At 41.4% G+C, this 24,011-nt stretch overlaps 2 protein-coding genes across 5 annotated transcripts; both read left to right on the top strand.

Moving 5' to 3' along the window:
- The first annotated feature begins 631 nt into the window (after positions 1–631).
- On the top strand, positions 632–5,333 carry LOC115806153 (protein eva-1 homolog C). The gene is made up of 8 exons (XM_030766896.1): positions 632–728; positions 2,264–2,466; positions 2,766–2,889; positions 3,214–3,366; positions 3,935–4,078; positions 4,270–4,341; positions 4,579–4,659; positions 4,942–5,333. The coding sequence occupies exons 1-8, from the start codon at positions 632–634 to the stop codon at positions 5,331–5,333; spliced, it is 1,266 nt and encodes a 421-aa protein (XP_030622756.1).
- Positions 5,334–7,622: 2,289 nt separating this feature from the next.
- Positions 7,623–23,300, top strand: ocrl (OCRL inositol polyphosphate-5-phosphatase). Of its 4 annotated transcripts, none has more exons than XM_030764887.1 (24): positions 7,623–7,664; positions 8,430–8,509; positions 11,029–11,120; positions 11,363–11,401; positions 11,657–11,770; positions 13,169–13,360; positions 13,482–13,716; positions 13,826–13,987; positions 14,143–14,244; positions 14,599–14,713; positions 15,024–15,140; positions 15,440–15,621; positions 15,975–16,086; positions 16,376–16,485; positions 17,137–17,272; positions 17,576–17,686; positions 18,162–18,327; positions 18,667–18,902; positions 19,947–19,970; positions 21,140–21,256; positions 21,381–21,465; positions 22,516–22,643; positions 22,858–22,969; positions 23,098–23,300. In XM_030764887.1, exons 1-24 carry the CDS (start codon positions 7,623–7,625, stop codon positions 23,220–23,222), a joined length of 2,934 nt encoding a protein of 977 aa, XP_030620747.1. In that variant the 3' UTR covers positions 23,223–23,300. The 4 variants fall into 4 exon arrangements, with proteins under 4 accessions (XP_030620747.1, XP_030620743.1, XP_030620745.1 ...); XM_030764883.1 differs by having other exon boundaries at positions 13,169–13,396; XM_030764885.1 differs by having other exon boundaries at positions 13,166–13,360.
- The last annotated feature ends 711 nt before the right edge of the window (positions 23,301–24,011 follow it).

The raw sequence follows: 24,011 nt of genomic DNA, 5'->3' as shown, positions 1-24,011 counted from the left end.
AGGCAGGAAACCCTTATCAAGTAGATAGGCCACCCAACAGGACATCTGCCATCTGGGCTTTTTGCTAGGAAAATCTCCCCTTTATCTTCACACACAAGGGCATGCATACTGACCACAAGCTAAAGGCTATTATAGATACTGTCAGTACATCTGACATTATATAGCCAAGTCAAACAAAGCACTTCTATAGTGAAATAAGGGGCATACTTCAATTTTTGCTTAAAGCATAACTACAGAGTGTATATTATGTTTTTTCTTTTTTAAATGTTTTTTAAAAAGTTTTTTTTTTTTTGCTTTTGTCGTTCTTTGTGAAATGTAAACAAGTCACAGCTATGACTTATCATAGCTATGTTACACATAACAACTCATTTGTGGGTGGTGCTTGTCTCACCTGTAAATGGATTTTACTCCATGGAAATACTAAACACAGCACCACCTAAACATAACATGATAACATGATATGTGTGTCAGTCAGTCAGCTGTGTCATAGAGCGTGAAAAGAGGAGTACTGTTCTCAAGGATACACAATGGCATCATTGACCCATTCTTTCATGGCAGGGGTCTGTAAACAAACCAACCCTGGCAGCAGTGTGGACGACACCCACTGCATCGTTATGTCTTATCGTCAACAATGTCTCCTCCATGGAGCTTTAGCTGGTCCGGCTGTTTTCTGTGCTTTCTCCTGGCTGTCTGCACGCACCCTGCATGGTCAGCTCCGGATTTTTCTGGTGAGTGTTTTTCTTCTTCCGATGTTCGTGTTGTTTTGGAGGGAAGTCCATCGGAGAGATCCCTGACAGCATTAGTGGATTTAAAGGCAAGCTCCCTTAGGAGAGTGTGTGTTTTTTTTGTGATTAATGTGTGATGTGTATCCTGTGGAGAACAGCTGCATAGTGCCAGCATTAAAGTGGCGGGTGTCAGGGTCACCGGGCTCTCTGTCTGCATCCTCCTCATTGTTTTCAGTACAAACTATTTAGGAAGAGAAGACTATCATCTTTATTAACCCAAGCCTCTCCACACACAGGGAGCTCTCCACTAGCAAGAACGCTGCGTCAGCTGTGTTAAAAAAACAAGAAAGTAACCTTTCTTTTTGAGTTATTTTCACTTAAAAAAAAACCCAACCAAACAAACAAACAAAAAACAAAAAAAGAAAAGCAAAAATCAGATGGTGTGTAATCTTACAAGTTATAACAACCTGGAAGCTGATGTCACAGTGTGCTCTCATATGTAAACTTAAACCATTCATCATTGCTTTATCTGTAAAACGGTAGGTATAACTTTATTTGCCTTCACAAACTGACTTAATCTCATTGAACACAATGGATGTGAGTGCAGTTGCATGGCCAATAATAGCTTATTGTGAATCTGTGCCTGGCACAAGCTTGCAGGAGTCCCTGTAAAAAACCAGCGCTGTGTGGGATACAGCCCAGGCCTGGTCAGGAGGAGGGAGCACTTATTACAATGGACAAAGTGATTCAGCTGTCTCACGCTGGAGCAATCTCACCACAAGTGTTTACACATGGATACAGCTTAATGTGGGAAAGCAGCCTAGCGTGTTAAACATAATACAGCCCAGAGAGCAAACCCAGGTGATAAATGAAATGACAGGAAGGAACAGAAAGTATTCTTAACTGAAAGGCCTTAGCACTGCATGCGCTGATTGGACTGGATATGCAGTGACCTGGGACAATCTAAATTTTATATGATAGTCTCAACTTAAACTTGATGGAGAAGCTGCTGATGTCTTTCAGCGATCATTCTCCTTTGGGATATTACAGTGCATTACAATACTTTGAGCATATTACAGTGTTAAAATTTGATGTTTAACTTTTTTATTACAACTTTTATTACAACTTTTTATTGTCTGGAAAAGGTGTATTGACTTTGATATAATACTTAGATAACAGTTAGGAGGAGCCCACTACGTAATAAGTAGTTATGGCAGTCACGCCCTAAAAGATTAGATAGGACAGGGAGGTGGTTTGACTTGTGTCAGGTTGTTGGTGCATAACCATATCCAATGGTGTTTTAAATGTATCATTGTGGTTTCTGGATGGTATAGTGCTTGCTCATGCCCCTTATTAATACAAAGACAAATGATTCATTGACCACTGATTTTTTTTCTTTTTTTAGCTTTGAATGAATACGCTTATTCACGTAAACAGCGCTGACGTAAGAATCCTGGACACAGCGTCTGTGGACTTGTGGGTTAAAGGCATGACAATGAAGGCTTTGTCAATAAACTATTTCTCTTCATATTCTTCAGATTACCTCCATACCATCCTGAAAAATCACACCGCCCATGGTTGTGATGGGGAGACTCTCTCCATCAGGTGCCCCTCAAAAACCTCGGTGGCCATTCTCTCTGCTTTCTACGGACGCCGTGTGCCAAGTCAGCACTTATGTCCCTCCAAAAATCCCAACATCACGGATGAGAGCACCGACTGCATGTCCCCTCTGGCTGTTCAGGTACTTCACAAAACACTACGTTCTTTATCACCCATTTATCAGTGCATTTTATTCAACTCGACAAAAATATGAGTGCGATATCAGTTAACTTCATTAAGAGAAGCAGAATGTAGGAAATATTTAGCTGAGTACATTAAAAAAAAAAAAAGAACAGGAAAAAAAAAATGGAAGATAATTTGTTTACATTCCTGAACTTGGGCTCGAGAACAAACGGAAAGATCAGGGACTGAGAACAAAGATAAAAGTTTGAGTGATATGGTTCTTCTCCTAACTGAGGTTTGATTGTTGTGTTTGGGCAGAAGGTGATGTCAGAGTGCCAGGACAGAAGGGCATGTCAGATACCAGTGATGAGCCCAGTGTTTGGAGAGGACCCCTGCCCTGAGACCAGCAAATACATCCTCGTCTCCTACAAGTGCAGACCAGGTGAGACCACATTTTCATAACCAGGACATGGTTCTACTTATTTAGGTGTGTGGACATAATGTGTAACAATCTTGAATCAAGGTCCTGCCTTTCAAAAAACAAACAAACAACCAAACACACATATGCCAACATTCTTTGGATAAATCATTAAAAGTAAAAGTTTCACATTTTGATCGAAGTCAGTCCAGAAAAATGGATTTTGACACTTCAAAAATGGTGTGTTTCTCTCCCTCTGTCTCTCTCGCTCTCTCTCTCTCTTTTTCTCTCTCTCTCTCTGTGTATGTGTGTGTGTGTGTGTGTGTGTGTGTGTGTTTTCTGTCACAGAGCATCATCGCATAAAGACAGTGTGTGAGAATGAGAGGATGAAACTGGCTTGTAAGAATGATACAGTCCTTGCCATTTATTCTGCTTCGTTTGGGCATCTGCCTCATGGGACTCATGGCTGCTCTCAGGAAATTGAAGTCAAGCCTGACATGGGTCTGGAAAAACAATCTGCTCAATTTCGCCATCTAGTGAATGAAACCAGCAAAAGCAACTGACACACTTAGATAAGCAGTTACTCACTGAACCTGTCATTTTTTATTTGTGTCTTTTTAATAACACTTACAGTCTTACATTGCACAATAAAGAATTTTGAATTAGCTTTTGTGTTCATGTCAGGGAGAATTAATTTGCCCACAGAAAACAGAAAAATTATAGATAGCAATTGGCAGCGTTCAATCAACTCTGATTTCATCTACATGTATGAATGTGGATTGCGAATAAGAAATATCACTGTTAATTACGACATAACACTCACCAGAGTAAAGGAAATTATGAGAGTACTTGAAAAAGGTGCTGTATTGTAAAACAACACCAATACCTCATACGTTAATGGATCTAAAATAAATCTGAAATTAAGTCTGTGCTAAATTTAACCCTGAGATACAAGAGTTGCAGATTTGTTGTGTAGGTATTTGAAGATTAAAATGAAAATATCTAGAAGATTCTAAACACATGTACACTTATTAGTGGCTAAATGTGTCTCTGTATCTCTCTCCATTAGAATGCTTGGCCCCATCCGCTCTGAGAAAGGTGTCGCGAAGGTGTCATGGTAGGACTAACTGCTCTGTGTTGGCTGATGCCCAGAGTTTTGGAGACCCCTGTTTTCCTGGCACCAGAAAACACCTCCGTGTGTCCTTCACGTGCGGTGAGTGTCTGAGAGTCCAGAAAAAAAGATGAAAGAAAAGAAAAAAAAAAAAACTTAAGAGGAAGCTACAGTCACACGTGTAAACTTATATTTCATAGTGCCAAGGTTAGTTAAGACACTGTATATGTATCAGTGCACCCTCTCTTAAGACAGACATCGTAAACTTATAAATGTTATTGTTTCATAATCAGTTCCTAAATATCTCTTGGAGGATGTGGGACGTGGATCTACAGACCCATTCTTGATCTCAGACTTAACACATGGTAAGAGTCTCAATCTTTAATTGCAACCTCATGAAATTACTGTAAATAAACATTGCGTCTCAAGACTCCATGCGTAGCAACCAAACAATTAGAAAAGTCAACTGACAATGTAAAATGGGCACTTGTACATATTGCTTTTGCTTATGGGTCACAGTAGGAACTGCTGTTTATAGTTAGTTTATTGTTAGTGGGCATGCTGACTGCTGGCTGCTTAGTCTCCTCCCCTCTTGCCTGCAGGAGGCTGGTACACTGGCCCTGGCGTAGTCAGACCTCAAAACATTTTCACCAACTCTCTGGAAATTTTTTCACACATTCAGGGTATGTGTCTTTATTTGAGCCTAAGACCTCCATAATGCATCATCCATAGATTTGGGAGATTTCAATATCAGATAGATCAAAAAAGAATTCTGTTCAGGAGTTCTTTTTTTTTTTTTTTAAGAAATTTGACAGCAGCAGTCAGCAGTGACCTATTCTTATACATTTAATATAGTTCTAATTTCCGGGTTCAACCGAATATACCCGTTACAACTTGTTTATTTTACAACCTGCATGTGTTTCTATCTTTAATATGTTCAATTTGGTTTGCCTATGTCACCTCAGGACTCCCAGAGACGGTTGCTTTGTACTTTGTCTCTGGGATCTGTGCTGGTTTGGTCTTCCTGTTATGTTTGTTTGGCCTGAAGTCCACACTGGTGAGAGACATGAAGGACCTTGTCTCTGAGCTAGGAGATGAGATCAAGGCAACTCGCAGATCCCGCAGGGGGCTGATCGAGGATTTCGACGACGACGGTTCGTTGGACTCCTCTTTCCGTCGCCTCACGCATTCATACCGTACAGCGGACATGTTCAGTCCCGAGATGATAATGACAGTGGTCATGGAAGAGAGGAGGGAGGATGACAGAGACAAAATGGAAGTGCCAAACGGAGACATCTGGCCCCACAGCAACTCTAGCCCTTACGCCATTCATAAAATCAAAGCCTCTTCCGCTTAAGAATGAGGCACCGATTACAACGCTTCAGACCTGGAACAAATGTGTATTTGATTGATTGTTTGAACATGGTCTCCTTCCCTTTCCTTCTGGGCGCCTCTCTGGAAGTTTTTTTTTTTTCTCTCTCTTTTTTTGTTACGTAAGTGAGAGTGAGTCAAAGAACTTCCACCATGACTTGAACTATATTGTTCATTTATTTTATTGACTTCATTCAGTTTTGAAAGGTTTGGGAGAGGAGGACTGGGAGAGCGCTTTAAGGCTGGAATGATCCTTATATCATTCAAATACATTTTTGACCTGGGTTTCGTCCCTGAAGGACAGTAACATTAAGATCATTATTTACTATTTACCATTTTATTTACTTTGTTATTCTTTTTTTTGGGTCAAATTCATTGAAAGCTACAAATATATTGTAACTATGTAATATACTTAGATGGCTTTTGTACTTCTAAATGTTTTTGAAAATGTACTAAGTTACTACTATGTATTTATGTATAATGACTGAGACATTTCAATTGTAAAATAACTGTGATACAAGCACTAGATAAAGCCATCGTTCTCATATGAATTTTAAAGTGATATGATACCAATTAAAAAATTTTGTTCCCTTTGAGAACTTCTGACAATAACAAATCAGAGTATGTAGCACAATTTTTGTAGAGTGTTTTATAATGAACTAAACAATAAATGCCACCACTACAATGGTAGAGATTACACTGAGGGAGATAGGCCAAAAGAGAGGTGTGAGAATCGTATGAGGAAAAGACAGAGAGGTGAGAGAGAGGGACCAAGGAGTAGAGAACGAAAATAGAAGAGAGAAAAACAATTGCGTAGTTCAATAGCTCTCAGCTGTTCAAAAAAAAAAAAGCTGCTCATGTCATTCCTTAAAGTGTCCATGGCTGAGATTTTAATTTCTTTTTTTGGAAGAAATGACAGCCCATAGTTTAAAGTCTTTTGTCATCTAACCCACTGTAGAGAACATTAAAATCCTCTATCCAAACTTAATATGTATGTTTTGAGCACAGGCAAAGTATTTTAATTTGAGATTTATTTAAGGCTGATTATAACGTGGCACATAAAAAAGGCGGGGCAGAAGCTGCTGAAGGAAAGATTAGTAATCACAATAACCTTTGAATGTCCAGAACACATTTTTAAAAGACAGTACACTCACTTACTCACTCACTTTCAAAGCCACTTATCCTAATTAGGGTTGTGGGAAGACAGTATAGCATTAGTAATTATGATTTTAACTCCTCTAGAGCAAAACATTGATTCTCATTCAGCTCCAAAGGACATCATGTGTCTATTCAAATGAAATCTCCAGCAGTGCTTAGCTGTAATTCTAAACTGTAATTCTTAGTATGACCACCCCCAGTAGATGGAGACATAATTTATAAAGTTGCTGCTATTTTGTGCCATTCAAATTCATACACACACTTGTATGTACACACATCTCATTGAAGGCTTTTATTTACAAGTATGCAGAATCTTTGATAAATTGTCAAAAAATAATTAATTAAAGCATATTTAGATTTTCTTTAAATGCTACAAAGGCCCTCCCCATAATTTGTATTACTTCCACTTGTCTCCTGATAAATACTATTCAACTTGTCACAGTACAGTTGACTGTGAATTCGAAAAATATAATCAAAAATTTTGGTGAAATAAAGGGAAAATTTCAATTACTTAGGCGCTCCTTCACTGCACCTTGTGAGTTGCGCAAATGCTGCGCACTTTAGACGTTCACAAGGTAAGAGCAGTTCCCTAGCTTTCCGGCTAGCTGATTCATAACTTCTGACTAGCAAGCAAACAACGTGAATAACTTGACATTGAGATCAGCTTGCAAGAACCTAAAGTAAATCCTGAAATTAAAAGACATCTGACTTGCCGTTGTTAATCAAAAATTAGCCGTAAGTTTAGACTTTTTTAGATAAATGTTCGCTTCGTTCAGTCGTGAGTTGGTGTCATTTCCAGTCGGGATTTTTCGGATCTTTCCTTTGGTATGAAGAGGCGTCGCTCCCATAGCAAACAGGTAAAGTTAGCATATTAGCTTAGCTTTCACGTCCCTGTGGGGCCCCCCTAGTGCCCTCCACAGGAGGAAAACATCGGAGCACCGGCCACTGAATCTGTGGATACCGGTCTCAGCAGGCCGAAGCAACTCGGGTGGGACTGGAATGAGAAGACCTTTGGTCAGTAGTTAGTTAACTAGCTCGGTAGCCAGCCAGCTAGCTAACCTAGCTACTGGTCGCTGGCTTTGTAGTCTTGAGACAAAGATAGTAATCCACATAAATTATGGATTCATCTCTCGGCATAACTGATGAGCAGTGCTTGGCAGTATCCTTTTGTGCATGTGTTTCATCTGCTTTGATGATGAATTGTGTTTATGGTTGTGATACTTTTTTGGTCAGTGTTACATGTAACCTAGTTTAGCTGTCCTTTCGTAGCCTTATATTGCTGTGACTAATCATCCTATTGACAACTTGTTCGACGACAGTATTTCTTAATCAAAAGTGTGTAAATACGTAACACTTTATGTAGTCTAACTGTAAACACGCGATCATATAATTCGTTCCGACGAGTTTAATTAATAAGCTGGTAGCAGTCTATAGGAGCCACCGGGCTAGCCATTGAGATGGTATTTAAACTGAGGAATGTCTTACCACGTCAAATTCTTTTAAGGGAATGCTAAACATTTTAATGTTGTCTAGTCATGATACATGTGCATTTATTTCACCATTTCAGTCACAGTTGTTATCACGCTAGGGTTACATTCATGAGAACGGCTGCCTTTAGATGTCGCTTAAAAGTAATGAATGTGCAATATCTTAGAATATAAAAATACACAACACTAATGAAATAACCGGTTTAATACTTGCAACGTAACTTATCTACGTGTTCACTTAAAATAGGATGCTACTACCATACATAGATATTACAGTATGCATTGAACCATCTTCAAGGTGATGGAAATAACCACAGTGAGACTTGGACCCCCTGAATGGATGAGTCCTGGCAGACCTCAAAGGCCCAATGAAACGTTACCTTTTTCTCCCCTCCATCTCCATAACACGTTATTGATTCCGTAATGTCGATGCTCAGACTGTTAAAGGCCATGAGCTGAGGGGCGGGCAGAGGGAACCAAGGCTCCTCTCTCTTATTGAGAAGTCCGGACAGTTTACGTGAGTATCTGTTACACACGCTAATTGATGTACTTGCTTTCTACCATGTATGTGCTTGACAAGGTGTTTTTATTTCTAAAAAAGCATATATGTACTGTTGCTGTTGTGCATGCAGTTTTTTCTTCAGTGATACTCTTACATTATGGCCTTTTTTTAACACCATAGCAGTGGAACAGATTACACAGTTGTGTTTATCTATGCAAATCTGCTTTATCTGTCATCCGTTTTTGGTTTCTGATCTGAACTGTATTTATGTATCCCTGTTTAATGTACCATTTGTCATTTTTTAAATACATGCAAATGGCCGGGTTTGTGATTTTTTTTCAGCGTGGTAGTCTTTGCACCCGAGAAGTTGGAAAATAAAAGTGGATATGTTGTAGCAACTTAGCCCACAGAGAAGTAGCCTAGATGTCTTAATTACCAGCTGTCTTGACTGAGCAGATGGATCTTAAAATGGGTTTTTCTGTGCAATGTAATAACACACTTTGGTACAAAGAATCAACCATTAATCTGTAATCATGCTTTCAATGTTGACACACATATACTTTTGTAGTGTTTGACATAAACACTTGAAAAGTGTGTATAAATTTTGTGCTTTGTATAAATTTATAGGAAGGTATCTTTGAAGATTGTGTAATAGAGAATCCTTTGCAGCTGTCATATTTTCGGTGTCATTTAGACAGCTTTTGTATCATGTTATTTGTGTGTGTGTGTGTGTGCGTGTGTGTGTGTTAGAGAGAGAGATCAGCTGTGATACTAGCCAACACGCTGTCCATTATACTGCATTCCACCTCAGCGTCCTGGAGCCTAATAAGCCTCACATGAGTGCATCAGCTCTTTAACTGCATTAGAACTGTACACACTGAGCCTCACTCTGGAAAACACACACACACGCTCTCTCTCACACACTGAGTAAAGTGGACACACACACACACACACACTGTGTACTGCTAAAACTAAAGGCTGTATGATTGTGCTTTTGAGGCTATGATTGTAACAGTGTGTGTACACAAAGGCCTCCAATTCTATCTGTCCTGTAAGAGAAAGAATAATTTCGTGGTGATTTCAGAAGCTTCTCTGCTTGAGGTTGTTTCATAGTGCTGAATTGTTCAAGTAGCCTTTTCCATAGAGTAGACTTTTGTTGTAGAGCTGAAAAGACAGAGGTTCTTTGATCTTACCCTTCAGCGTTGCTACAGTCTTTCTCATTTATGGTTTGGACTTCCTTATTCCTGTCATGCTTGCCCTGGGCTATTAAGTTTAGCACACGAGAGGGGTGCGTTTGCGGACATTATTTCAAACAATGCACTACAACACCTGACATAGGTTAGAGTAGCTCCACACTATTGATAATAGTGCGTGGCATATTCTCAGGAACAAACGCCTGCAGGCCAAGTGGCCCATGAAGATTTTACTGAATGCTTCTGTTTTAGAACTTGTAGAAACACGTCACAATGGTGAAATGTGGAAAAAGGGAAAGACAGCAGCATTGGAATAAAACATCCTCTTAGCTTGTCAGAAGCCACGCAAAACCAGTACTAATACCATATCGGTGGCCCTCTTTCTGGTTTATTTTGACTTCTTAGAGAAAAACACATGATGAGTCTTACTCATTGAACAACTTCAGTGTCTTTTACCTCAGGACGTTTGAAAGGAATAAAGGATTTATTTCAAGCATCATTGTCTTGTCAGGACTTTTCACGCTTTGTCGTATGATAGCAGAGGGTAATGTGTCGGCTTTGCTTTGAGGATGGACTAAAGTCTTCACCCCCACTTTAGTTTGTAGACTGTTACATTTCAATACCGTTTTACATTTGATTGCTGTTTATCTGAATGATTAGACAGTATTTCAGTAATGGCCTAACAGTCTACGCAGACCAAGAGAGATCTGTGTCAACACACAAACGTTTGTTGTTTTAGCTTTACGCCTTTAGAACAGCCGAGCAGCATCGAAAGTATTTTCGCTAATCCACCTCGATAATGTTTCCTGTGGGGAGAGGTGGAAGCGTTGGCATGCTGAGCCCTCGCTGTAGCATGCTTAGTCAGAGAGAGTAGGAAATGGCTTACGTGTGACCTCCTTTGGTTTTTAACCACGTTTCTTGTAGTGTGAAATAAGCATTTTGCTTCTCATTTTGGTTTTTGAAAGAGTGTATGAGCACATCACAGCATCATTGATGAGATAAGAAACAGCTTTTGTTATGGGTGAAAGAAAAAGACCGTGACCTTTATTAAAAGACTGTTGTGTGCGGAAACATATAAACGGCAAGTGATAAGAGACTGCGGTCCCGCTGCCTTTCCAGAGAGCTTACATCACATATTCAGTGGAGGCTAATTTTAAAGTTTAACAAACAGATAAGAGGTATATTCCTGATCTGCTTATCCTCCTAATCTTGGGCGTAAATAAATAAAACATAACAAAGCGGCAGGAGAGAAAACTGCGTTCTGCCCACTGTGTTTCATGACAAGCTCAATGTTTATTTACTTCGGTTTCCCCATTCAAAGTCTGCTCTCTTCTGTTTCAGTTTGGGTGTTCTAGCAAACCCAGATTCTGTTGTGTCCAGCCCAGTACCTCAGCTGAATATACCCATCAATGGGAATTTTGAAATTGTACGAGGTAAGAGTGTCTACCCATACCCACGCAAGGGCTTAACCTCTACCACTTTGCATGCTTTATTTGTGGTGTTAATCTAGGTTTCCTCTGAACTGTTTCTCCGCTTTGACAAGGCTACATAATAATTCTGCTATTACTATTGCTACTACCAATACTATTAATAATAATATGAGCAATACACTATGATCAAAAATACAAGCACAGTGCATCAGATATGCATAGCTACTTTCATGTTCTCTCTACAGAGGCTGAGGAGGCTCTTCTCATTGATATACCAGTTAACCGTGAGTATTTCCCTGAAAACAAAGGCCACTCTGATGTTTAATATTCTGAAGTCTTTTTTAACCAAATCAATCCACTATTTCCAATCAAATATCAAAGTACAAAACCATTTTTCAGCACTGAACTAAGTAAGGGGGGAGGGGTTAGTTTTTCCTCACGTTCTCTGTGGCTCAGTGGATGGTTGTCAGTCTGTAGTGTTAGACTGTGAGTTTTTCGTGTATTTCTCCTTTACACTGACTCCTTCCCTTCCCCTCCAGCATCGCTACGGATACGGGTCAGAGGCGAGCGAGCCCCTGAGCTGCTCCTGGAGCTTCAGGACGATGAGCGAAGTCAGTTGTTCTTCACACAGGTGAAGTCAGCTCAGCTGCAAGGTGAGGTTCCGTTTTTTTCACACCTGTCTGCCTCCCTGCTTCAGGCCATGCCAGACATGCATTATTCATCATCAAAGCCATCATTTATTCACCAGTCTGGTCTAACACTATGAACAGATTTAAGAGATTTTTAGTAACCAGCGCCCGTGGGGAGATTTCAGCCCGTTCATTGCAGGTCAGGTGAACTTTTGAAGGTGAAGCTTGGATTTTTAGGTGGTATTTGTGCGTTCTCGAAATTTATTATGGAAAAAGTGAGACTGCACAAAACTGACCTGGCAGTCATTTGTTCTCGACGTCACAGAACGATAAAGAAAAACACGTCAAGACAGACTTTATAAGGTGAACCTGTCATTTCTCTTGAACAAACACATACTCTCCGGACAATTACAGATCAGTTGGAACTAACGTGTATAAATGTTTAGAGATACTTCTGTCATGTTCCTGGAAGAGCCAACACTGAGTCATCACAGTCACAGACGTTAAAATAGTTGTAGCTAAATTGCAGAAGCACGTTTTCAACATCACACATAGACCAAATTAGTTTTCTCATAGCAGTATTTGAACACACACACAGAAAAATAAATACACGCATTCAGCAAAAATATGAAATGAGGACATACAGAAAAGTAATTAATGGTCACACTGTTTATGGTCAGTGTGGGCAAGCAGTAAGCTGTGAGAGCCACTGAGAACCATTAGTGTGGACTGGGTAGCCTGTGATGAGAGTTACCAGCAAAGCAGTAACCGCAGTGTCAGGTTAGAACTTCTTCAGCACTGACGTCATAACAGTAACCACAGTGACAGGCTAGAACCCCCTCAACAATAAGGTCATAGGCACTGAATTTTGTGTCAGTAATTTCCCTCTAAGCAACTTGCTAAGCTCTTTTAAAAGCCTCTATTGTCCAGAATGTCTATCAGTTTTCATTCTGTGAAACAGCAGGCAAAGCTGAGAATGAGCTGTAGTGTTAAATGTAAGAGGGTTGGATAGTTTTTGTTTTTTTTTCCTGTCACATGACCTACTTTTCATGAGAAAGCTCCTCGTATTTAATGTCACGGGATGCATTTGATGGGTTCCATGAAGTCAGCAGAAAATTGTTTTCTGTAAATGCGTAGCATTTAACTTCTGTTAATGGGCACACAATCCCTACACACATGTCATTAATGTACAAAAATACAATTCTCAGTCCAAATTTAGCCACAGTTGAAGTCTTGGTGTCAGGGTTTCAAAGTTCATTGCTGGTCAGACATGAGACTTGGAGATCTAAAAAAAGAAACCGCCATTGTCCTTTGTCTGCACATTTCTAAGCTTCACACATAGATGACTTTGCTTGTTTATTTTGTTATTCTACTTTGCCAAATCTCAGAACTCTTTTCTTTATTGTTTGTTTTCCCCAGTAGCTGAATCAAAAAGCTCTCTTCCCAAAAAGATGGAGCCTGTGGTCCCAGCCCCACGCCCAGGATCTGTCCCAGTGCCCCCCCAGCGGGGGACGTCCAAAACTGCCAGCTCAGTGGCCCCTGTAGTCAGTGTCCCTAAGAATTCCTTGCCAGTCAACACCAACAGTGGCTCCTCCGGAAACCTATCCAACACAGGCAAGGAAAATGCAAGAGATATTTTGAACTCGTTATGTAAATACACCAAGCGCAATGTACTAACAGTCTGTTAAATTAATTCTTTCTGTTGTCCTATTTCATCTAACTTTTCTATTGCCAGGTCCTGTAAACTCTGCCCTTTCACTGGCCTTAGACTTTGGCTTTGAGGAGAATTTTAACCACTCTCTAAAAGTGGAAGAGAAAAAGAACCAACAAAACCGTATTGTTGCCCAGAGAGAGCCCCCACCTGTTCCTCCCCTCCCACCAAGAAAAGGCTCGTACACCCCAAACGTGGCAGGTCAACTCTCCAAAGAAAGAGCCTTCACCACACCAAATATTACACCTGCTAAACAAGAGTGAGTGAAATGTGAACGCCATCAAACGTTCCAGAGAATTTCTCTCAAATTGTCCTCAGATATCAGCAGAACAGCTGCTTGTTAATGGCAGTGTTACATAACCTTGCAGGTTTAAACCTTCAATGGATCGCCATCTTTCCTGGAATGACAGCCCATCAAACTATAACATGAGGCAGGCAATGCTCTCTAGCCAAGCAGGCCAGAGGGAGGGACTAATTAAACATCGCCTGGCCAAAAAGGAGAAGGAGTATGTGGACATCCAGAACTTCAAGTGAGTGATGGGAGTTTTCCATCTGTCCATAAGAATGATAAAGGCATTGAAGAACACAAACATAAACTTTACGTAAATATAATTGGAACAGTGCTTTTACACAACTCACAAAAAAATATTTTGCTGTTGCATTATTTGGGTCTGTCTACCCCCAGGTTCTTCGTAGGCACTTGGAACGTGAATGGCCAGTCCCCAGATAGTAGTTTGGAGCCTTGGCTGTGTTGTGTCCCAGAGCCACCTGATGTCTATGCTTTGGGGTCAGTGTTGGATCACATGTCACATTAATAAAGGATTTCACTGTTTACTGTTTATGCTCAAGCTCACAGGAACCACATTACTACATGTAACGATGAAGCAAGGGCTCTGCTTATCGCTTATCAACACTTCTCTGCTTATCAACACTTTTCTGTCCTTTGATTTAGTTTCTTAGTAGTCATAATCAGTACATTTCTCTTTCTCCTGTATTATGATATCCAGAATGCCCATGTCCTACACTGTTCCATGCTACGTTTATGAAATGTCTCATTTGTGTTCTTATCCATTGATAAAACTTTGGCTGATGTGTGTTGTAATAAACTGAAGTGTGTAAATGAAGTGCTCTGGTCCTATAGATTCCAGGAGTTGGATTTGAGTACAGAGGCCTTCCTCTATCTGGACTCATCCAAAGAGCAGATTTGGGTGGAGGCGGTAGAGCGATGCTTACACCCCAAAGCCAAGTACAGACGGGTAAGGGAGAAAAGCCACATATCCTCTCAGTGAGTGGGAATGAGACTCTCAGCGACTGGGAACGCTTTAACGCTGAACCAGAGTACACCAAACCACTTCCCAGTGTCTCCTTTTCACTTTAATCACCACAACAAAAACATAAATTGGAGAGACCCGACAGGAGGGAAATTTGGTGATGGCGTAATGGCTGTTTTTGTTGTTGTTGTTGTTGTTGTTGTTTTTTTTTGCGAGCTGTTTTCTATTATCCCTTTTTCATGGACTCTTACATTTGGATGTAAATGGATGAGAATAGTCTCTCTCTCGCCTCTAGATGCGCACCATTCGGTTAGTGGGCATGATGCTTGTGGTGTTCGTCAAAAGAGAACATCATGACTACATCAAAGAAGTGGCTGCAGAGACAGTTGGGACAGGCATCATGAACAAAATGGTGGGTATGTGTGAAAACCACAGGAAATGTTTTAGTGTAACTCAGCATCTCAATACAAATATGGCAGCTGTGTGTTGGACTTTCGAAAAGCGGAGGTCAGTTCAAGGGTGTCAGTCCAACACAATTTAATATTTATTCTCGTATTTGGAGGGTGTGTTTTTCTCACTTATTTACTTTGTTCTTGAGAATGAAAAAGAAATGTGGAAGGTCAAGTGAACCATGGTTAAACCAGTCCTTAATTGCTTATTCTGGTTTATCATTTAAAAAAAAAATACCGTTTTAATGTTTAATCTCTAAAGGGCAACAAAGGAGGAGTGGCAGTCCGGTTTGTTTTCCACAACACCAGTTTCTGCATCGTGAACTCCCACCTGGCCGCGCACGTGGAGGATTTTGAGCGGCGCAACCAAGACTACAGAGAGATCTGTGCTCGTATGAGTTTCCATCTGCTGGACTATCCCCCACTCAGTATAGTGAAACACGAGTGAGTTAACATCACTGTGCAATACTGTCAGTAATCAGCCAGGATCACTGCACTCTGTGCACGTCTACATCACTGTCATCTCACAGTCAGTATAATCAAATACGAGAGAGTATACTAGTAAGTGAGCATTAAACTGTTGTCTTTGTAGTCAAGTATAAAAATCTAGACACTGTAGTCAGTCATATAAGAATCACTTTACAGTATGCTTTTCTCAGTGTGGCCACATACTCGTGAGTGAATTTATTCCCAGTGTAGTTTAACTTCTTTGTACCGCTGTCCAAATACAAATCGGTTCATTAAACACAAGTGAGTGAAAGGTCGACTCATTTTCTGTTCTTGTTTTTTCTGTTCAGTGTGGTGATATGGTTGGGAGATTTGAATTACCGCTTGTTTGTGTATGACACTCAAGAGGTGAAGAGACTCATCGCTGGAAATGAGTTAAAGAAACTCCAGGAATATGATCAGGTAAGTCCAAACAGAGTGGATTGTTTACTATCTCTATAGTCAACATCAACACTACAAAAGAAAGTAACCTTCCCTTGACTGTTGTTTACAGTTCAGTATTGGGTTTAACCTGGGGACACTTTTTATGGCAACACACGTAACAGTGGAATCCCCTGTTTTTGTCTTTTCTTTTTCTGGCGTTTGTCATCGTCAGTTCTATATATATAAAAAATAGAGTTAAATTCAGGAGTTCCTCTATTGCTCTTAATGCTTCCTCTTAGAATCTTTTCCCCTTGGTGTTGTTTTCCAGTTGAATATTCAGAGGCAGACCAAGCGTGCCTTCACTGACTTTATGGAGGGAGAGATAAACTTCATTCCCACATATAAGTATGATGCCAAATCTGATCGTTGGGACTCCAGGTAATGATTTCTTACAGTCCCCCCCCCCCCCCCCCCCCCCCCCCCAGTCCATCTTATACTTTCATGAGAAACTTGAGCATTGGTTTTCAGATGGAGACTAGGGCTGAGATGCTTTCCACCTGTAAACAACCTAGACGCCCTCTTTTTTTTTTTTTTATATATTTCTCATTCAGTCCTGTTTATCAGGTGTAGTACCTCTGGGCTGGCCAAGGCTGTCCTCAGTGTGTGAGGGATTTTGTATAATCTGATTGGTTGGATAGAGCAGTCTGTTAAGACAGCCAAGGCACTCTCTATTTATTTATTTATCTACTTTTAGATTTTTCTTTTCCCAAAATGGCGAGATGGAATTTCATAGGAGTGACACACCCAGTTTGTGTAGTACTCATAAATGGTTCATGAGGTCTGCATCCTCCTGTTGATTAAATCATGAGATTTCTGCAGAAAAAAGCAAAAATCATCCCAGCTCATGTAGTTACAGAAGTATATCTCTTGAATGAATCCATCTGAGCTCAGTCTCACAACCTTCAGCCCTCTATAATTATTATGATGCCGTTTATATGCATTCATTATTGCTTCAGCAAACAAATGAATTTTGGTTTGGATAAAAACATTTTCCTGAAATGTGAGAAAAGAAAACTATGTTGTGTGCAGTGGGAAGTGTCGTGTGCCCGCGTGGTGTGATCGTATACTGTGGAGGGGCGGTAATGTCAAACAGTTGCACTATCGGAGCCACATGGAGCTCCAGACAAGTGACCACAAACCGGTCAGCTCGCTCTTCAACATTGGGGTGAGTCTAACAATCAGCATAGATATCTCTCTGTCTCTCTGTCTCTCTCTCTCTCTCTCTCTCTCTCTCTCTCTCTCTCTCTCTCTGTCTCTCTCTTTCTCACTCACTCTCTCTCTCTTCCCTTCTCATTCTTTCTCTTTCCTTCTTGTTCTGTCTGCAAATGTCCCCTCCTTCCAGAAAGGCATAAGATTAGTCATGAGCCCTCAGCATGTGTGTTTTAGTGACATTTTGAAATATGTGTATGTCTGTTGATCACAGTGTTAGAAATATATGTTTAAATATAAACATATGTTTGCTTTGTAGGTGAAGGTCGTGAATGAGCAGCGCCATAAGAAGGTGTTTGAGGAGATTGTGCGAATGATGGACAGAATGGAGAATGACTTTCTGCCTTCCTTGACTCTGTCTTGTAGGGAGGTGAGTGAAGGGAGAAAAAAGAGAGAGAGAGAGAGGAAGGAGAGAGTGCCAGGCAGGAGCAATAATCTTTGTTCTTCATTGATTTACTGTCCTGCGCTCCCCTCCCTTGTGATACTCTATTGGTGTGCAGTCAGTATTGGGTCGTGCAGCTGTAGGTTTTTTTCTGTGTTACTGCTTTAGAGCGTGAATGCTCATTAGAGTAAAAAAAGATAGATTAGTAACTCTGCCGCGGTGGAAAAGTAATGATTGTTTAAATGTGAAAATGATCAAGAGCATTGCCTTATTTTTCATAGCAGTTGCAATGCTTCATTGGGCACTGGGCACTGACACACTGTGTGTGTGAGTGTGTGTGAGTGTGTGTGTGTGTGTGTGTGTGTGTGTGTGTGAGAGAGCAGGAGAGGGGCAGAGGATTTTTCTTTTAATTCTCTCTTTCTTCTCATTCTATTCATTTTGTCCCTTCCCTCATCTCTGGTAGTTCACCTTTGAGAATGTGAAGTTTCGGCAGCTGCATAAACAGACGTTCATCATTAAAAACGATGGACAGGTTCCCTGTACTTTCGCCTTCATCCCCAAACTGAACGACACTCAGTACTGCAAGCCATGGCTTCGAGCTGAGCCCAGCGACGGCTTTCTGGACCCCAGTGAGTGCCTTCCCCACACTCAGGCCTAAACAAAATAAATTTTCAACTATTTCAGTAATAAGGTGTAGCGACAATCGTATATTGCGTCAGAAGACCCAATGATTTTAAGTATCAAAAACAGAATGTACCTGTCTCTTCTGGAGGCCCTCTTTGATTGAATCATTAAAGAATTTTGAAGGAATAACAGCAAATAAAGCACCGAAACCAGTTAGGCTGGTAGCCTCTGGAATGGTAGAGATTGGAGATATGGGTGAATGTGCCTACTAAACTATCACAGCTGCCTGAGAGTTAGCTTGTCTTTCTGAACAGTACAGTACAATTCACCTTTGTTCCTTCCAGATGAGACGCTGGAGATCTCTCTGGAAGTGTACGTCAGTAAGGACTCTGTGACCCTGCTCAACTCCGGAGAGGACAAAATCGAGGACATTCTGGTCCTGCATCTGGACCGAGGCAAAGACTACTTTATAACTGTGTCTGGAAACTACCTTCCCAGCTGCTTCGGCACCTCCCTGGAGACCCTTTGCCGAATGAAGAAGCCTATCCGTGAAATCCCCATTACCAAACTCATTGATCTGGTGAGAGCACAGAGCTCATTGTCTGTCCGCAGAAGCATGTAGAGGAGGATGTTTAATGTTGTTACGCCCCCCCCGAGTTAGGTCTAGGGACTGGGGGAGGTAACAGAAAAGAACTTAAAGTGAGGGGAAAAAAGATAGATGGGAAACGGAAATACATGGGGAGGCAAAAAAGGCTGGTGTATATAGGGAAATACGCCACAATCGTATTAAATACATTAAGAAAAGAATGCTAGTGTGTTGGCAAGAATATGAAAAGACTGTTTACGCGTCAGAAAGAATAAGGAATAGATGTCGATTATTAGCGCGTGTTTCAGTGTATCGGATCAAGCCAGGCAGGTATGTTGGTTGTATGGCACAGGCCTCTGAATCTTATCTGCATGCCTAAAGGCGTGGGTTAAGTATGTGTAAGGGGCCCATCATTGGCCTCCTGGTTCTATTTCAGGAATATAGTAGGGAGTAGAGGAATGAGGAAACACCAGCTGGTTGCAGAGACAGGACTGTTGTAGACAGAGTATGTGTTGTAAAGGCATCAGACACTCTTTCATTCTGCTACACACTCTCATTCACACTCAATTTCCATTTACTGTTCCATCCTGTGACCTCATTTACCATTTTTCCCCCCCAGTGTTTTCACTCATGCGTTATTCAACCTAAACATTTATAAATCACATCTAAGATAAATAACCTTTGACATAGTGCACATTTGAAATAATTAAAGAAATGATTTTGCCTGTAGAAAGCATCTCTTATTTTGTACACAGAACCATACTTTGTAAATTCTGCCTCAGGGTGACGTTTCACTTAACCGACAAAGCGAAACCCATCCAGTGGTCTGTCATGATTTTCTTTCACTTCCACTGTTTGACTGTTATGACTGCTCAGGGTTGTGGTGGTGGGAGAACTTCTTATCCATATCCTATTTTCACTCTGACTCTTCACTGGTTATGCAATGTTTTCTCTCTTGTCTTCTTCTCTCTTTCTTCCTACGCTTGCCTTGACCACTGTTTTTCCAACCAATCACTGCACGGCCTGCTTCTTTCTCAGGGAGAGGATAGCTACACGGAGAAGGTAAAACCCCCTGGCATGCACTTGAAGCTGCTGTACTATCACTCTCTCTCTCATTAATTATTCCTCCGAGTAGCACTGGAGCGTAAGAGAATGTGACCGAGGCTTCGGATTAAAAACAACCTGTTATGGTGTGTGTTGTCCAATCAAAAACTTGACCCCTTTCCCAAAAAAAAGTCAGAACTGGTTCGTTCTCTTTGATCAAATGCTTTGTGAAGTGGCTACTTTTCTTTTTTTAAAGTGGCACCAGACTAAATATACATTTAAGACGTTGTGTGTCTGTGTGTGATGTTGAGAGAAAAGATAGAGCAATGAGTCTGGGACTGTACCGGACTATAGCCTTGTCATACTTTCATTTCTTATCCCATTAAAGCACTTTTCTTTTTAAGTCACCTCCACTGTACTCCTCAGCCTCACTCCCGATTACAGCCAATCAGACGGAGGCACCGGGGCCTGTGTTACTGAGCTCATTTTTCACGATAATTAAGGCTCACACTAATCCAATCCCTCATTCCATTGCATAGGAGGGTAGCAGTCATTGACTGTAACTGATACCATAGAGGAAGATGGCATTTACCAGGATAAATATGTTATAGTGAGTCACGTCGTGTCGTTTAGCTTAAATTGCTCACTTCTATTTCTGTATCCATTGTGCTCTTGCCCAGTAGGTTATGATAATCTTTAAACGTGTATAGTAATGAATAACACGCTTTCTTTGTCGTACACTTTCAAAAAGTTGCATGTCTGTTTTTCAGTAACACAGTGTAAAGTGAATGAAAGCTTAGATGCTCTTTGCAGTATTGAGCTCCCTGTATTGAAGGTTGCTGCTCTTTGCCTCTGAAGCTAACTCAGCTTTTGAGGTTTTGTGTTTGAGTGCGTTTTGTCCGTGATCCATTTTCAGTGTCCGAAAGAATGAGAAAAAACATAGTACTTAGGTCGCCTCAGAGCTAGTGTGGATGAACTGAGACATACCAAATTATACCCTCGACATCAGGGGAGAATTTATCAGTTAGAAGAGGAGCCAGATTTAGCTGTATTATAATAGAACTGTACAGTATGCATGGATATATGCTTGACATAATAATAGGATTCATAGTGTACAGTGATGAATACCTGTGATACAGTAGAATATCTATGATGACTGTTCTTTTTTTTTTTTGTGGGCTCGCCAGGAGAAATCCAGGATGAACTTCTTGTTGGACAGTGCCGGAGCAGAAGACAAACCTTTGAAGATTCCCAAGGAAATCTGGCTGCTGGTCAACCATCTTTTCACCAAGTCCTGTCAGCAGGTGGATTCTTACTGACCCCTTTACAAACTGACAAACGTCTATTTCTGTGTGTGTGTGTGTGTGTGTGTGTGCGCTGTCAGCTCAGGGCCCCAGTTAGACATTTGTCTCTGTGATGTATCTGTAGGAGGATCTTTTCCAGACTCCAGGGCTGCAAGAGGAGCTGCAGAGTATCATTGACTGCCTGGACACAAGCATTCCTGACACCATCCGTATCCTTTTTTCCGTCGCTCCCGCTGACCTAAATCCCATTAGAGTAGGATCGGCCACGGTCATTCCTGAACGACAACTGCGCCCTGTTTCTTAGAACTTGTTTTACATGGCACTGACAAAGCTTAACATTCATCGATTTGTGCCTTTCTGAACAGTGAGCCAAAACAGTGTTCCTTGAAATGAATTCAGGAATAACTATCTTGGAGGTCACAGCTGGAGTTTTGTGTTGCCGAGGGGGGTTGAATGCTGCCAGAGAGATGTTAGCAGACTGTTAGGGCAAAGGGCCGTGCTGTGGAGGAGGGACCTGCAATACGGAGGAGGGGCCTGTGTTGTTGGGGAGGGGCTTGCAGTGTTTGAGATTAAGGCTGAAATGTTGAAGGTGTGTCTAATAGTGAAGGAGGGGACTTCTATTTCAGTCTGTGTGTAAGGGAAGGAGCTAGTGCTGCAACTTGGACAGCTGTGCGCTGTGTGAAAGTTGCTTTTTAAAAAGACAGCTGCAAGGGTTACAGGGCATGTATCTTATACTGCAAAACGTAAACTTGCCTCTGGCAGCCAACTAAATGTAGCCCCCTATTTTCTCTCTTCCAGACCAACCTTTGTTGCCATATTATTTCACACTTTTCCGCTCTGCTTTGAGAGACTCGCTCTCCTGTAACCACTCTGTGAAAAAGGCTTTTTGGCTTGCAGCCCTGAGGCTCATTCTCTTTCAGGAGAATGGAATTAGAAGCATCTCAGGAGACACACTGTACCCTTTTTCCCTTGTCATTTTTTCTCCCTTTTGTTCTGCTCATTCCCTCTCTCTCTCTTTCTCACTCAACATCACTCTGTTTGTCTTTACACATGGGATTCCCCCCCCCCCCCCCCCCCCCCAATTTTAAATTGGTTTTAGACATTCAAGGTTAGTAGGTTGCTTCCATATTAATGTCACCGAGTTCACTAATGTCTTTGCTTAAGGGTGTTGCATGTTCAGTCTGTTTGCTTCCGCACTCTGTGTGTGTGTGTGTGTGTGTGTTCAGTAGTTGTTTGTTTCCTAACTGTGTGTGTAACAGCTGGCTGTAACCATTCAGTGGCTGAGGCCCTGTTGATTTTCCTGGAGGCTCTGCCGGAACCAGTGGTGTGTTACGAGCTTTACCAGCGTTGCCTGGACTGTTCTCACGACAGCCGACTCTGCAAACAGGTAAACGTTGACGGTTCTTTCTTTTCCTCGCACATACACGCAGACGCGTTCCACCCACAAACACACGTAAAAAGAAGCCATTGTTTCAACAGATATCTTTAAATTTGTATAATAATAAAGAGCAATTACCATAGGTATTGAAACTGTAAGCTGCCTTAGTGGACTGGACACGTTTTATTTAGGGGTTTTTTTTCCCTTCTGTTTTGATTGACAGCTGATTTCCCAGCTTCCGCGTGCCCACCGCAATGTGTTTCGCTACCTTATGGCATTCTTGCGAGAGTTACTGAAGCATTCGGTCGACAATAACCTCACAGCCAGCCTCGTCGGTCAGTGACCCTCTTTCACTCTACTCATCCGCAGCTCACAGATCTTTTTCACTCAAAACATGTTCCAACTGCAATGTTCTGAAGGTCTTAGTCTAGTTGTAACATGATTTATTCTTACACTTCTACAGCTACCCTTTTTGCCACCCTTCTCATACGACCACCACCCAACCTGGTGGGCAAACAGACGGCTCAGGACAGACAGAAGGCCTCCGACTTCATCCTGGGGTTCCTCATGGCAGGAGATGAGGAATGATGAGGGCCAGGGGTCATGGTGTCAGGCCATCCAGCTTTAAAGCGTGCAGGTGCTGCTGTTGGATTGGGAAGTGAGGTGTGGGTGTGTGTGTGTGTGTGTGTGTGTGTGTGTGTGTGTGTGTGTGTGTGTGTGTGTGTGCAGTGTTGGGAGATTCTGAACACACTCTGCACTTGAGCTTGCTGTGCAAACACAGACAAGGTGCATTTAGTTCTTTGATTTTTTTTTGCACGCTCATTGCCACACACACACACACACACACACACACACACACACTGCCTCTTTCCCTGTGTTGTCAGCTGACGCATCTATCCCGGCTTTCATGGCACGAACTCAGACTCTGGGAGTTTTACCACATGAGAGACGTGGTTCAAAGACCCTACATGAAACCTTGTCGCTTCTGCTGGTCCAGAGGAGGTCTCACCTCTATGTCTATGGAGTTAGTTCCTTCTTATCTCACCCCAGTTTGGTCTTTATTTTAAACTCTGTGGTGAGATGTCCCATGCCAAAACACAAACTCTTAATGAACCTGACTGTTGGAATGTACCTGCAGACTGTGGATATGCCCATAGACACCCAGAGGATTCTTCAGTACACTAAAATATTTCGAGTGGGGAAAATGTTACTTGAGGATACAGGGAGACTTACTGTCTGTGAAACTGAAATGGAACGTATGTATTCCTTACCGCGTCACCTAGACAATCGACTACCTTCTCGGGCAGAAAAGCTTTCTGTGACTACAACCTGTGGGCAAGTTATATGGGAGCATTGTTTGAATCATGACAGTGAATA

Source organism: Chanos chanos, chromosome 2 (genome assembly GCF_902362185.1).
Source record: "Chanos chanos chromosome 2, fChaCha1.1, whole genome shotgun sequence".
Classification (NCBI taxonomy): domain Eukaryota; kingdom Metazoa; phylum Chordata; class Actinopteri; order Gonorynchiformes; family Chanidae; genus Chanos; species Chanos chanos.
Note: the sequence above shows the minus strand (reverse complement) of the source record. Positions and strands in the feature narration are given on the sequence as shown.